Source organism: Stylophora pistillata, chromosome 8, assembly GCF_964205215.1.
Source record: "Stylophora pistillata chromosome 8, jaStyPist1.2, whole genome shotgun sequence".
NCBI classification, from domain to species: domain Eukaryota; kingdom Metazoa; phylum Cnidaria; class Anthozoa; order Scleractinia; family Pocilloporidae; genus Stylophora; species Stylophora pistillata.
The window spans coordinates 30,534,884-30,550,171 of NC_142526.1; the positions used below are offsets into that span (position 1 = coordinate 30,534,884).

The 15,288-nt window shown below is 38.5% G+C and overlaps 3 protein-coding genes across 8 annotated transcripts in view; 1 reads left to right on the forward strand and 2 right to left on the reverse strand.

Moving 5' to 3' along the window:
- Positions 1 to 6,539, reverse strand: part of LOC111322541 (androglobin) — a 33,379-nt gene extending 26,840 nt beyond the window's left edge. For 2 of the 5 annotated variants that reach the window (XM_022925651.2, XM_022925650.2), the window contains exons 1-2: positions 6,448 to 6,539; positions 5,194 to 5,405 (exon numbers count right to left, since the gene is read on the reverse strand). In XM_022925651.2, the coding sequence (XP_022781386.2) occupies positions 5,194 to 5,366 (173 nt within the window). In that variant the 5' untranslated portion in view covers positions 5,367 to 5,405; positions 6,448 to 6,539. Of the gene's footprint in view, positions 1 to 2,973; positions 3,467 to 3,948; positions 4,093 to 5,193; positions 5,406 to 6,447 lie in introns of those variants that run through there. The other 3 variants (XM_088729416.1, XM_022925652.2, XM_022925653.2) reach the window with 2 other exon arrangements.
- A 1,289-nt stretch (positions 6,540 to 7,828) lies between these two features.
- On the forward strand, positions 7,829 to 14,488 carry LOC111322542 (snake venom 5'-nucleotidase). Of its 2 annotated transcripts, XM_088729418.1 has the most exons (8): positions 7,829 to 7,995; positions 8,203 to 8,576; positions 8,934 to 9,142; positions 9,535 to 9,743; positions 11,186 to 11,448; positions 11,754 to 11,958; positions 12,417 to 12,572; positions 13,644 to 14,488. In XM_088729418.1, the coding sequence occupies exons 2-8, from the start codon at positions 8,232 to 8,234 to the stop codon at positions 14,054 to 14,056; spliced, it is 1,800 nt and encodes a 599-aa protein (XP_088585544.1). In that variant the 5' UTR covers positions 7,829 to 7,995; positions 8,203 to 8,231; the 3' UTR covers positions 14,057 to 14,488. The 2 variants fall into 2 exon arrangements, with proteins under 2 accessions (XP_088585544.1, XP_022781389.2); XM_022925654.2 differs by lacking the exon at positions 7,829 to 7,995 and having other exon boundaries at positions 8,070 to 8,576.
- LOC111322543 (histone-binding protein RBBP7) overlaps positions 14,368 to 15,288 on the reverse strand; it is a 14,436-nt gene continuing 13,515 nt past the window's right edge. The window contains exon 16 of the mRNA XM_022925655.2: positions 14,368 to 15,105. Within this exon, the coding sequence (XP_022781390.1) occupies positions 15,037 to 15,105 (69 nt within the window). The 3' untranslated portion in view covers positions 14,368 to 15,036. The remainder of the gene's footprint in view (positions 15,106 to 15,288) is intronic.

A 15,288-nucleotide genomic window follows, 5' to 3' on the forward strand; every position in this document is an offset into this window, starting at 1 on the left:
CAGATTAGTTACTAAATATACAATAACTGAGGAGCTGCTCTAAAGATCTACCAGTTTCTGACAATTGGTAAGGTAAGTATAGTGAGATGCATGACTTAATGTATTAAGAAAAACAAACTGAAGAGCAATTCCTACATCTTACAATTCATTGCATGAATTGTAAGATTATATAGCTTAACTGTAATATGTAATTATTTTTGAATTAGTCGAGATTTTAATTTTTAGAGATATTAATTGTAAAGCGCTATTGATCTGTCATTGTAAATAGTGCTATATAAGAAATAACTTATTATCATTATTATTATCATGAATAAACTAAACGAGAAAACTTGTAATCAGATAATATCAAAATCAACCATTTAACAATTATTCACCGAAAGGTGAAGTGAGTAATCCCCAAGATGAAGTCAAGGGGATTATTCCACACTATTACCTTGGCCTTTGGCAAATAATTATTTTAGACAGCCCAATTTCTCAAGGGCTTTTGAATTTTGTTTTCAATTCATTTTGGTGTTCAAACCACTCTGTAAATATAAAGCTAGCTTCATGCATAAATTGTAAAAATTCTTTTAATTACTCATATCCTGATAACCAGGTAGTTTACACCAGAACTTAATAGGTTTATTCATCATCATCATCATAAACTTTATTTCATCTCGAATTTTAGAGTAGCTTGTTGGAGCTAATATCTTTGAGAAAACATAAATGGAGATTATCTATATATATATATATATATATATATATATATATCCTTACATATATCTGTACAAGATCTAAAATACTAACTATACTAAAATATACTAAAATACACAGTATTTAGAAATATAATTATATGACATATCAGTAGAAATTAACAGAAAAGTGAAGATAAGCAGGAATGACTATACGAAGATACGGCCTTGGATTATCTTTCTAAAGTCTTTAAATGCACTCATGCGGATATAGTCAGGAAGTGTATTCCATAGCTTAGCTGAGAAGTATGAAAATGAATTAATCAACTTAACACGTCAGCAAAAACATTATGTTATGCAAAACTTAATAGATATATCTTTTGTGCTCTTCACAGTTGAATTTTCTATTGCATTTAACACTTCTTCTGTAACATTGACAAGTAAAAAGCAAGGCAGCTATTTTGAAATTCAGTGCCTCTGCTTATTATCACCTAGCTTGCATGAGGTAGTCATAGCGAGGTATAAAGCAATCCTTGGCCAATCAGATTGTTAGAATCTCTATAATCACCTGAGAAGTTTATTAAGTAGTTTATTCAGACAAGAACTTCTTGATTCTCGTAGAATCTTATAAGAACTGCAGACTTGAGAAAATTAATTCCTCTATTCAACTATAGCAATTATTTCATACAAAAATTAATATTTTATATGGTGTCAATACTGAGCATTGATAATATTACTAAAAATTCAATCTAATGAATGAATGAATTCTGTATTTATATTGCGCCCTTTCTATACAATATTCAAAGGCGCAGTACCCCCCCATCAATTTGATAGGGCGGCCATTACACAAAGATAGACCACAACACCGGGCACTATGTGCCCTACTCTTTTCGAACAGTGTGTAGGTTCTTTAACATCCCACCAATTTTTTTATCACATACAAGGGCTTGTGAGAGGGGACCTCCAATCTAATAAATTTTACATGACTGGGCATGCAGGCATACCTGTACCAGCCATATATATATAATGATTTGGGAAGATACTCAAACACCTTGCAATTCATTTGCTTTGCACTCATGGTTTACACACTTTTCAGAAATTCATCTTATATACTGTGGGGGTCGTTGTGCTGATAAACTAACCCAAATTTCAATCTACATGAAGTTCATTTAAACTTAAATGAATCAACATCATCACTGAAAAAGATCACTAATTTCTCTCATGTGGGAATTGAAATATATAGAAATTAAACTTGATTAATTCTTAGGATTATGATATGCAGAGCTTCCCAAAACATCAACAGTAACTATGTCCAGAGAAACTGCAACATAGTGTTGAGTCTTAACAAACTAAACAATGAGAGAGAGAGAGAGAGAGAGAGAGAGATGTACAACTTGAAAGGTTCATTATGGTGAAAAATTAATCATTTGTCCCCATGGCCACTTCCAAGATTTCTGTAATTTCTTTCTAACTTCATAATTGCTAACAATAAAACAGATAAAATTTTTCTGATAAAGGACTTTTATTAGTAATTGTAACTTTTTCCCAAGACATTGTGAATGATAAGAAAATTGTGACATTAGGAAAATTATGAAAATAATTCCCACTCATCACTCATGTATATACATAAATGAAAAGTGTGTTTGTTTGAATTGTACCAAAGCTTCAACAGTAAACAATGGCATTCAAAAAAGGCTTGTGCAAAATATATATATCCACCTTTTGTTATTGGTAGCAAAATAAATATGCCAATTTTGACAGCGAATTGGAATTATGTCAAACCAAATATTATTACAGCCATGTGGCAATACACGAGTTGATGTCGAAGATGAACACCCATATTTTAAAAAAGGTGTCTTAAATAATGCTCTAGCTCGAGAAGACAAAGCCCCTGTCAAACCCAAAGGTATAAAATCCACTGGATCAAACAGAACGTACAAATATTGCTTTTGTTTCTGAGATTCGCAGAACTCTAAGGGTTAAACATCGATAGCCCCAGTAAATTGAAAAAAATAATTGAAGGTACATGTGGTCCTACAAGACCGCTGACAGAATTCACAATTTCAATGATTAGTGCAGCTCATTCTCCCAATCGTAAGAGAATATATATTGAGAAAGAGAATCGGTTGATTGACTCCAAAAACCAGATCCCATTCGTGGATAGCCGTAACAGATTTTACACCTTACGTGAATATTTATGATAACCTACGCGAAGGAGTGAATCCAGCTAACTCAAGCAGGTGTTGCATCTGCTCCTTAGTGAATCAAGACGGAAAAAAAAGAAAATACTCCTTCAACTTGCCTAAACTTGGCGGAGGAGACCGTTGCGAGTCTTAAATCCTTCCACTGGGATCCTCTCGTACTCATCTTTCACGAAATTTTGGAGGGAGCCATGCAGCGACTCCACATTAACTTATTGCTATCACAACAAGAAACAAGCTTGTTTGCAAGCGTAATATCACATTGCGTAGGGTTGACAGCACGTACTTGTTAACGTGCCAAATTGCCTTACGATCGCACGCAAATAGGATGATCTTTTTGTCTAATTTCATTTTACTACTGTTCTCATGGAAACCATCCAGAAGAGCTCTTACTTTGGGAACCTAATACCTCAACAGCACAACCTATAATTAGTGTCGAACGTCACAAAACGTTACCAGTGCCACATTGCATTCAGGAAACAAGACGCAGTGGCACTTAAGACCATACTCGGATTTCTTGCGTTGTTTTAGTCATGGAACAGCGATCGTGAGCTAAAAAAAAGCTGTGAAATTAGTTCATTATACGTGTGTGAAATCCCGATGAGACCTCAGTTTCTGCACAAAGGCGTTCTCTCGCTAAATGACCTTTTCATCGGGCCGATTTCTTTATTGTCAGTAGGAAAAGGCGAGATAGCCTGGGTAATATATTATTTGACCTAAGTGAAAGCAAAAGCTGAAAATAAATGGAAACATTCGACGGAAGAACCTAAAACCTATTAAGTTGTGTGTATCTTGGTGAGATTGACGTTGAATATTACTGCCTCTAGCTAACTTACACCAAACCTATTATTAACTTTCTACAAAAAAAAAAACAGTCCACCCAAACTCTCGATTGAATTAAAATTTTTTTAGCAAAGTTACATTTTAAACGAGTTGGAATTCTATTGAAAATACATAGTAGAAATCTAAGTCAAGAACTTTTAAAGATGTCCGCATGGATCGATGTTTGAAGGTCGAGTCATTTAAAACGCGAATTTTGCGAGGCATTGAGTCAAAACAGAAGTAAATTTGCTTACTCTGGCATGGTTCTGGCAGCAGAGGCAACTCTCTCTTTAGATTCTTTCTTCTTCATTGCCTTAGAGGCCATATTTACCCACATTTCAAGTATTAATTTTGGAGACAAAAGTTGATCTTTGACAAAGCAAAGCTTTGTTGTCAAGTCAACCGAATATACTCTCCCCAGTACCACTCGGCCAAGTTCAGCGCGCTGGATTGTGTTCTGCAACAGGTCAGCAGCCTTATCCACAGGTTACCCAGGCTCACTGTTTGTGTACGTGTCACGTACACATGATTAAATAGAGAGAACATAAAGGGCGAAGTTTAGGCTGGAAATTTGCATGAAAATGGAAATAAAAATCAATGAAACTTACCACGCGGGGATTTGTTGTAAGAAGAGTATTTTTCCCGAAATTTCGTGTACATATCAAAGACAACAACAAATCACCACATGGTAAGTTTCATTGACTTTTATTTCCATTTTCAAGCAAATTTCCAGACCTAAACTTCGTCTCATATTTATTTTCTCTCTAGAGGCGGATTCATGCTGACGTTATTGTTTACATTTTTGCTCATTTGCATACGGCTTTACAGAAAGAAGGAAGTATGTTAGATACAAATTGACTTCAGGCAGCTAAAGAGCTAGAAAACCTTAGTACATGGCGAAATTTTTAGCTCTTTGGGTGTAATATTCAAGGAGAAATAGTCCATCAAAAACTGCAAAATTTCTGGGTGGCAAAAGCGCTAATGAGCTCATACATTCTATGTAAAACTTGGAGTTTTTAAACCCGTGTTGCACAAAAAGTGTTCAATGCATCAGGCTCGTATTGATTGGCCGAGTTAATCGTACTTTAATCTTTCGATATTCAGAACTGATTTATTTTTAGCTCCATCAGAAACTGAATTGCTTATGCTAATGAGGCAAATTTTGTAAACAAGGATTCCCCTATTTAACCATGTGTACGTGACACAAACAGTTAGCCTGGGTTGCCTGTGCTTTATCTCAATCACTTTAATGTCGAGGGATATGCAAATACTGAAAAACTGGACGAAAGTATAAAGGAGTTGTAGAGTTTTTGGATACCCCAGTATATGAGTCACCACACATGGTTTAAACCAGAGGCTACCGGTTCTCGGTATTTAACGTTTCTCAACATGAAAATAATCGTGAGACACGTCAAGAGAGTACGAATGAAATTAAACACTCATTTTAAGTTTAGTCTACCCACCCTCCCCTTCCCTCCCCCCCCTTAATGTCTACTTACGGTGTTTTCTTAGTCGGCGACGGGGACTCGTTAGTCTTAAGTTTCCATTGCGACAGCCGACTTTTAAGCATCTTTGTTCTTAGCACTTCTGACTGTAGGTTGCTTATCGCGGAGTTTGATCTTGGTGATACGGCCGACGAGCGGGGACTGGTCGGAGTAAAGCGGGCATCCATGCCAGCTTACACCATAGCTCACACGATAGCAGACGAACTCTGCAAGAGATTTTCATTAAAAAGTTCATTAAATAAATCTGATAAAGATCCAAGGAGATTATCCTTTCAGGGCTTAGTCCGGTTTCTTTAGATTCAATAGATTTGCACCAATGCTACGCTATTCTTCCAAGATGGGATGATAGGACATCCAAGGATGACCTCTCTCCCCCCCCCCCCCCCACAGCGTTTCGTCAGCTAGGTTTCCCTGGCAACTCGCTGGTACTCACTCATGTACTCCTGGCTGGTAAGAGGATAGAAAATTTCCGTTTCTTGCCCGAGAACACAAAAATATGACACGGGTAGGGTTCGAATTGCAATTTATGGAACCTAAGTCCAGAGCACCAACCGAAAAAATGATAATCTTAATTTCATTTCATGAACAAAGGTCAAATAACTTTAAGGATACGGCCATTGCATATATGTAACGAAAAAATGAATTCGCTGTCCAAAGACAATTTATTCGTTTCATTATACTTTAAATTTCAAGGCTATTAACGAAACTAGCCTGAGGAAAAACATGTAGGAAAAATTTAGATTTTTTTGTCATATTTTTTTGATCATCAAGAATTTTAGTCTGAATGTGAATCATTCTACTTTAGCTTTGGAAACGCTGCCCCCCTGCCTTACTTGAAATTGGGTTAAAAAGAATTTACTTTTACCTTTTAGACAGTGCAACTCCGTCCGGCGACTTGCAGCGTTTCGGGCTCGCAGACAGCGAATGACTTAGGCGGTCAGCGCCGTGTACATTAATGAGTACTTTTTAAGATTTCAATATGCTAGTTCTACTTCTAATAAATATTTGTGATGACATGTATATTATATCGATTCGAGGATCAATTTATGAAAAAGAAATTTTAACATCGACAAAAACGATCTAGAAGAGGCTCATCACATACTGCTAACTCCAACTGATGCAAATCACCTTCTTCAATTGATTATTCATTGCGAAAGTTATCGGTAACATATAATTAACAAAGCATAGCAGCGACTTGTAACGCATATCGAATCGTATTTCTCTTAGTTCAGTGGATAAAAATCTTACCATGTTTCTCCAAGTTGCGTTATCAAACGTTGTGCATGATATTTTCATGCAGTCCTAATTAAACACTTCGTAAACATGTTGAGTTACAAGTCTTACAAAGTTACCCTCAGCTGCGGTGTCAGATAATTTTCATTGTCATAAAACCACCTGCTAATAACTAAATATGGTATAAGCCTCTGAATTGGTGCAAAGTGGAGGCGGGACTTTGGGCTATTGTGTGACCATTAAGTCATTTTGTCACCTTATCGCTGAATTTTATTGACAATTATACTCGATAAGTTTGATGAGAAAAACTGTTTAGGGGCCGACCATTTAACTCTTGAAGGGGGGGTGGGTGATTTTGAAAAAAAATTTCCTGCAAGCGCTTGTTGGAAGAAAAATATTGCATGCAGCCCAAATGTAACAGAAAAAAAAAGGGCATTTAGAACGGAAAAAAATATCCTGCCCAGCAGATTGCTAGAAAAAAAATTTCTTGATGACGAGAAATCACCCACCCCACCCCCTTCAAAAGCTAAATGGCCGGCCCCTTAGTAATAATTGTAACAGGTGATTTTCAAGGACTATTGTTTTTCCTTTTTGGCCTAGAGAAAATATAAGAAATCACAAGGTTTATTTTTTTGATAAGATTGTGCTTCAGGGTTTCAAATTTACTACTGTACATGAACGAACTCTTTTCTAAACCTTCAACTAGTTTCACTTAGAAAAAAAAACAAACAAACAAAAAAACAAGTATTTTCATATTAGGTCTGTTCTTGGAAAGTGTAATACCAGTGTCGTGAAGATTGAGAAAAGCATTCAGTGTCGAACTTATTTTCCACAGGTTAAGTTTCTTTTGGCAGTGGAATTAAATGTAACTTACTTTCACTTTGGCCGCAAAATAAAGTTACATGAGGAGATTCCTGGGGTGCACTAAGAAAAACTTTTGACTCTATCTAGGCTCCTAAAAGTTAAAAACGGGAAACTCTTCTGATAAACATCCGCAGAGGTTACCTTCGGGATCCCTTCAAAGAAGAGACGTCCTCTCTTTGCCCTGGGAACGAGGTTGTGGGTTCTTATGGGGCGTGCTGTTTTTCAAAAGTTGGATTGGACTGGATTGGACTGAATTTGACTGGATTCCCTCATTCGTGTAATTCTTGAAACGCTAAACAGAGGTTACATACTTTACAATCCTGGAAGTCAAACGCGGCTGTGAAGCTCCTCAAACTGTTAACACCAGACTTATACCTAAAATGTAAGTGAGTAGGAAAGTAAGCCAATCAAATGTGAGAAATTTTAGCTGAACACACTCATAGGGTTAATGGTTTTGTGGTTTGTTCACATGACCTAATCTCCAATGGAAAAACATATAAATAGCGTTACATAACGTCTGTACCGCATAATTTACCATACATAACTCAATGAAATAACACAATAAATATTGCCGGCACATTTTAAATGTTCAAGGTTATCTCAGCTTAGCCAGTTACTCTCGGCACTTGCCTGCGGTGTGAAGATTAATCGTGTTATAGAGGGCCATCTGAAGGATAAAAACTACGAGGAAACGAGAAGGTATTGTGTATATTAGTAACGCGAAGGTATTGTGACAGAAAACAATTATCTTATCTCATTTAGGCACTGAATCTTATTATCTTCTGACGGGTCATTTTCAGGCCTTTGTACCGTAACAAAAATACAGTGCCATTTAAGGCGCGTATTTGCGTTACCTAAACTATCTTTGCGTCTTCAATTTCTCAAAATTGTTTGTGAAATTTTTAGGTACGACGGTAAATCGGGCTCTGTTCGACATGGATGCCTCGCTATTCAAAGCGTTCACCGTTGCACTATTGATATCGTTCGCATTTTCTATGGTACATGGATATTCTTTGACCGTTTTGCACACTAACGACCATCACGGTCGATTCGAAGAAACGGAAACCAACGGTGGAATTTGCTTTCCGAAATTTGCACAAGCTGGAGAGTGTTTTGGAGGAGTGGCGAGGAGAGCCACGATGATAAAAAAGGTCCGAGGTGAAGAGGAAAACGTGTTGCTTCTTTCTGGTGGAGATGTGTTTACGGGGACGCTGTGGTATCTAACCTATCGTGGAAATGCTTCAAGTAAATTCATGAATGAACTTGGATACGACGCCATGGTATGTGTCAAATATGAGTTTTTTTTCCGCTAAGAAATTCATACCGATTCTATTAACATGATAAGTGAGACATGGCATGCCATCGATCAAGAGACATAGATCAATTGCGAGCCCTTCCCACCTGTATCATAGTTTGCTCGCTCGTCGAACTAAGCCGATAGAAAAACGACTGTTTGTTAACTAAAGAAGGAAATAGTTGTATTTCGAGATAAGGATGATTAGAACTCAGTTTCACACCAAAATCTCTGTTTTTCTCGGTGGGATAGTAATTATTCTGTCTTTTCATTAAAAAAAAATTTTGTTTATTTGTTTATTTATTTATTTATTTATCTATTTATTTATTTTTTCAATCGTTAGGCTCTCGGGAATCATGAATTTGATGACGGTGTTGACAATCTCGTTACCTTCCTAAAAGCGGTGAATTTCTCCGTTGTGGTTTCAAACCTGAATGTCTCCCAGGAGCCTAGCTGGCCTAAGTTGCCTCCGCTCTTTGTAAAGTCAAAGGTTTTTGATGTCGGAGGCGAAAAAATTGGAATTGTAGGATATGTACTGCAGAAAACACCACAGTAAGCATATATTTTAATAACTCGCATAGCTGGCGGAATTACATGCGCAAGTGTTTAAGATTAGAGCACGCGACTTACAATATGGTTAAATGACAGCATTGACTTATTACTTACTGAGAAGCTGACTAGATGTGAAATCAGTGGGAAAGAAACAACACAGCAGACAGTCTATCGCAGTCATTTAGAATGTAGCGCAGCCACACTAACGATAGGAAGCGAGAGACTATTTCAGAGGAGAAGAATGATTTCTTACGCTTTCTCAAATATGTACATGTTTTATACCTACATGGCTAATGCTCTTGAAGTATCCATCATATTTAAAAAACATATTATGAATTATGAAAGTATCTTTATAAACCTTTCTCCAATTTTGTTACATCTGTCCATGAAAGGGTCTCCAAACCTGGCCCAGGACTAAACGTGAAATTTCTACCCGAGGTAGAATCGCTCAAAAGTGCTGTACAGGAGCTCAAAAAGCAGAACATCAATAAGATCATTGCTGTGGGCCACTCTGGTATTGATATGGACAAGAAGATTGCAAAAGAAGTTGATGGAGTCGATATAGTAGTTGGCGGACATACAAACACCTTCCTTTACACAGGTAATGGAACCAAACATTTAAAAAATATAGATTTCCGTCATTCTGTAAATTATACGACATTCACACCTGAGATCTCCCAAAAAAAAGATATTAATTCTCTAGGAAATTCAATATATTTACGACATCCATTTAAGGTGGACATCGAGTTTCGACGCCGCCGTGCGCGGGCGGCACGCTTTGCGGTACAACTAGGTTCCAGGGTTTTTGACTTGCGCGCACTGACTCCTGATTGCATCAGCACTCGAAGAAAATGAAATTCGAGACTCGAGTTACACTTTTGACACCAGAATAATATTTTCTACACTTGTGTCAACTTACAACTCCTTCCGGATTGCGATTTGCATTTTACGCGTGCGACTCTCCGCTCCAGTTCACCGCGGCGGCTCCGCGCGAGTGATAACGGATTCCTCGTTGATGCGAGTGCTTCTGTTACCACTCGCGCCCGCCTACCTTGTCTTCACAGGTTATCGAAAAAGGGTCCTCTTTGGGGTAGTCTGTGGGATTTCTTTTTCTTTAGTTGAGCGCAAGTTCCAAGTCAAATTATCAGGCCGACTTTCACTTGATACTTCCGCTTCATACTATGGCTAAATTGAATTCCATCGCCGCTGTGGTAGCCAATACCTCAGGGACTGGTCATTCTTCATCTCCTGGAAGGGGTCGAAGAATTTTGGTTGTGTCACAATAAGTTCTACCTGATACCCCCTAACACTCTGTAGAATTCTCATGTCCCCCCCCCCCCACCATTACCAGTCAATTGGCAGTCCCCCGCCCTTTATACACTGTGGGCGACGACTGGTGCCCTTTTGTTCCCCCTAAAACTATGTCATCCTTCCCAAAATCCTCCACCCCTCCCCCCTGGCGATTTGCCTGCGTGCAGACGTCTCCTATTTCCTTTGTTGCACACAGAAAAGAACAATTATTTTAAAATTAAACTAGTGAGCAGCACTTCTGAGAACAGTAGTTGTAAAACTTCTTAACTCTCCGACGCGTTTCGTCTAACTGTCGTAGACTTCTTCAGGGAGTTTTACAAGTATCATTAAACGCCTGTATTCATAAATCAAATGAGTTAAAATTGTAAACTGGCCACCGTAAAGAGTTAAAAAGCTGACGTTTCGAGCGTTAGCCCTTCGTCATTCGCTCTGACGAAGGGCTAACGCTCGAAACGTCAGCTTTTTAACTCTTTACGGTGGCCAATTTACAATTTCAGCTTAGTTGATTTTACCAAATTACCTTGTTACCCCCACCGACGCAGCACCACAGTTTCTTTGAAACTTACCCCCTTTATTCCTAAATCAAAGTTAGCGGCTATTACGGGGGCCAATAACGATAGAGGCTTGGCCGGAATTACGAACAGGAACAGGCGGGTTATCGTTTTAGCAACAAAGGAATTAAATTTCTCGCATGAATCTGTTCGATTTTCTTCCTACCATGCAACATGTTAGGTACGGCACCCTCCACGGAAAAGCCGTACGGCCCATATCCTCTGGTCATTACCCCTGACCGTGACCCTGATGGCAAGGTGTTGGTTGTTCAAGACTATAAGTATGGTAAATACCTGGGACGTTTAAACGTCCAATTTGATAGTGGCGGTAAACTTACTTCCTGGAATGGGAATCCCATACTACTCGACAATACGGTGGCCAAGGATCCAGCAATAGAGAGAGAGGTTCAACTGATGAAAGCTAAAATGACAGAAATGGTAGACGTGAGTATAAATTCTTATTTACGAGCTCCATATTTGGTAGCATGGAAAGCTGCCAGGTTAACATTTCGGATTTCAATTCGCTGTGCAAACCTGGAATCTGTCTGGATAAAAAAAAGATAAAGATGGAGAAAAAAATACATCAGAAAAGTCAAAGAAAAACCTGACGTCTCAGAAATGAAGTGAGATGTTTTCTCATCTTGTCACGAGCATGAGACAAAGAAAACAGGTTACGAAGGCTCTTAATTTTACACAAATACGAGATCATGCAAAATAATGAAAATGAAAAAAATGTTTTTACAATTTAGTTCAAAGCAGGCACAAGTTTCGTCTTCCTCAATGCTGAAAAACCAGACTGTCTTTTGAAAGAATGCAATTTGGGAAACCTTGTCACGGATGCCTTTGTGTTTCACTACACTAACTTGACTGCCAGTGGAACTCATTGGACTGAAGCGAGTGTTGCAGTTCAGAATAGTGGAAGCATTACAGCGTCAATGTTCGTCAATGCTCAAGGTAAAAGTCAACCGAACCTCGTTCCCAGGTCCTTTCTCTTCGAGAAAGAGCTTCGGAGAAGCGAAAAAGAGCGCGAAAGGCGCGAAAGTACTTTCTCGGGAGAGGAAAAGAAGGGACCCTGGGAAGGTCTAGGAAAAGAGGAGGGGTGGAAGGAGGGGTAATTGTCTGATCTATGCGTCACAATATAAGAGGGTTTTTACCCTAAGTAGAAGATTTTTAGTTGTAGAAACATTTTCTTCGCAGAACCGGTTTTAGATCTAATCAAAGTTATCATCCTCAAAATTTTGCATCTGGAAAGTTTTTGGAAACGACGAGGAATGCGAGGAAGGGAACTTTTAAAAAAAATACTATTGTTTACTGCCAGACTCTTTCAGTATTGACAAACTGAAACGAGCTCAATTAATTTCATGCGTCAGGATCTTTCAACTGATTTTTTCCCGCCAATATTTCTGACACAGAAGCTGTCACTTACGGCTACATCGTGAACAGTTTCCCGTACAGAAATACTGTGGATATTGTAGAACTCACAGGCAAGGATCTCATCCTGGTTTTCGAACAAGTGGCTACACTGTACGACAAAAACGACCCCAGCAATTCATTTCTCCAAGTCTCAGGTAAATGTGTGACTTTTATTTTATACAAGCGTAAACATCATTTGGTGTAATTTCAATCAGAAGGCAAAGTAACCAGGAATTACTTTGGTTTTACTGTACTTCGCCCTGAGATTGTTCAAGAAGACTTGTGCCATCCATTCAACCAATCAGATGCGAAACATCGCTCTAGAGCAGTCGCGACTTAGGCACCTGCGTTTTACCGCACTTCAGGTAGTTTAAAACTTATTGGCACTTTGTAATGTAATCATCTATTCTGATTAAAGTGCACCTACACCCAAAAAATTTTTTTCGCTTAACGAAGTAAGCTTATTTTTTTTAGTATTTCTGCGCAAAAATTTTTTTATTTGCTCAAATCTTCAATTTTCTATGCCCAGTCAAAATACGGAAAATCGGCCGCCATCTTGCCCCACGACCGAGTTTAAAGAGGAATGGCTCTAGTGGGTAATGTGACGTCAAATCGAGAACACGAAAGTCTGCATTTCACACATTTTCACTTGTTTGGGAAGGTTGTAGTCGATAATTGTCCGAAGATATGCCGACTAAGTGTGTTGTAGAAGGATGTAGCAACGTGCGAAATTTGCAAGAGGGTATCGCGCTTCACACATTCTTCATACAACACGCCTAGTCGGCATATTTCGGACAATATCGACGACAATCTTCCCAAACAAGAAAAAATGTGTGAGATGCAGACTTTCGTGTTCTCGATTTGACGTCACATTACCCGCTAGAGCCATTCTTCTTTAAACTCGGTCGTGGGGCAAGATGGCGGCCGATTTTCCGTATTTTGACTGGGCATAGAAAATTAAAGATTTGAGCAAATTAAAAAATTTTTGCACAGAAATACTCCAAAAAATAAGCTTATTTCGTTAAGCGAAAAAAAAAATTTGGGTTTAGGTGCACTTTAAGTTTTATGGTAGATGAGATTTTGGTTTACTAGAATTCACTGAGATGAGCGAGTAGAACTTAGTTTTATAAATGCAATAAATTTTGCCTCTAAATCACGTTAAATAGGGTGATTCGGCGGCAAGTTCCAAAGAAGAATTTAAGGACCATTTTTTCATTGCTTTCTAGGGCTCAAAGTAAAGTTCGACATGAAAAAGCCTGAAGGTAGCCGAGTCGTGGAAATCCAGGTCCGCTGCGCTTCCTGTAAATTCCCTTCGTATCAACCAATAGCCCAGTCCACCGTTTACAAAGTGATCCTCTCGTCCTACATTGCCCGAGGTGGAGCGGGACTGACTGTCATCAACGAGAAGAAACTTTCTCATCAAGTTGGTAACACTACTGACGACAAGGTGGTTACAAATTATTTCAAGGCAAAATCGCCCATTATGATAGGAGTAGAGAACAGGATCACTTTCATGAACGACAATGACAAGCCATGTGATAGTGGGGATAACATGTTCGGTTTGAGTTTTCCACTGCTACTTGGCGCCTTTACACTATCAGTTTTTAGAGCAATTTCCAATTGCATAGCTTTATTCTGATTAGCCCAGAAAACTTGCACCACTCTCTAACACCACTCACAAGTCTATCGTCCGCGTTTTCCCGCGGTTGAGGCGGTTTCCATGTCTTTACCTTGAGTTCTGATTAGCTCTTGAGGGTATTTTCCTTTCTTTTGATTGGCCGTTGCAATCAGTTTGGTTTTGTTTTTATGATACTCACGGAAAAGCGTTCTAAATGTGTTTTGTAAACTTTAACAGGGTCAGAATAACTGGTTAATTCAGCACGTTTGATTGAGGAAAACTCATCCGTAAGAATTCTTCTTTTCTCAATACTTCAGTTGAACAGTGTGTGATCATTGTGATGGTGAACTTTTTATTGCAGTCGTAAATGCATCTTACATAATATAACTGAACTTGCGAGCATTTGAAAAGTACACCCACGCTTCTGCTACAGAAATAAAAGAACAGAACCTCTTTAGTTTCTTCAATAGAAAAGTTCAATAATCTCACTGATGGTAAAGAACAGCGACAGCGCATCTATAGTTTCTTTGACAGAAAAGTTCATGTCGTACCACAAGGAAGGTGTTCTGCTCCACCTTTACAAAAACACAATATCATCTGTACAATGTTGTTTGTGTTAGGAACATCTAACAGCGAACAACGACTTTGATCTTCACCCGAATACTCCCGACCGCCATTACGAGGAATAACGACCGCTTTGCTTTTGTACTTCCCTTGTCAAAAGCCCACGTAGCTTTAGTCCATAAGACGATTCAAGTTATTCTACCTGTTGATTTACGGTTTGTTGAAGGAGAGAGAATTTACAATGTAGATAACTTCACTAGATCTGACCGGCTCAAGTGTTTCCTACATAAAAGAACTAGGTTATTCCACGAAAGAAGCAGCAGACCCTTACGTGACTGAGAAACTCTGCTTCATTTAAGAATAGTGTAACAAAGAACAATGCTAAGAAGATTTTCACAGATGATACGCCAGCTATTAAACTATTTTCGCAGGAAATTTCATGATGCCCCTGACTCAAGCTCAGAAGCTGGGGTGTCAGGTTCCTCGTCATTATAAATGTTTTCAGCCTGAAACAAGAAAAAAACATATTGAGAAAAAAAGAAAAGGAGACGTCACCTTGTTTCAGGTATTTAACCTTAAGCAACCACGACGACGAAAGGAGGACGACGACCGGAAGTAGCAAGAACGTCACTACGCAAGCGCGAACCAAGAATTCCGTTGTCGTGGACGACTTGAGAAGGACCTGTTTC

What these genes read in the sequence shown, in the direction of transcription:
- LOC111322542 (XM_088729418.1), top strand. Translation starts at nt 8,232, where the DNA reads ATGGATGCCTCGCTATTCAAAGCGTTCACCGTTGCACTATTGATATCG. An exon ending in AACTTGGATACGACGCCATG is followed by an intron (nt 8,577 to 8,933) that starts GTATGTGTCAAA and finishes TTCAATCGTTAG; the next exon opens with GCTCTCGGGAATCATGAATT. An exon ending in GTACTGCAGAAAACACCACA is followed by an intron (nt 9,143 to 9,534) that starts GTAAGCATATAT and finishes TGTCCATGAAAG; the next exon opens with GGTCTCCAAACCTGGCCCAG.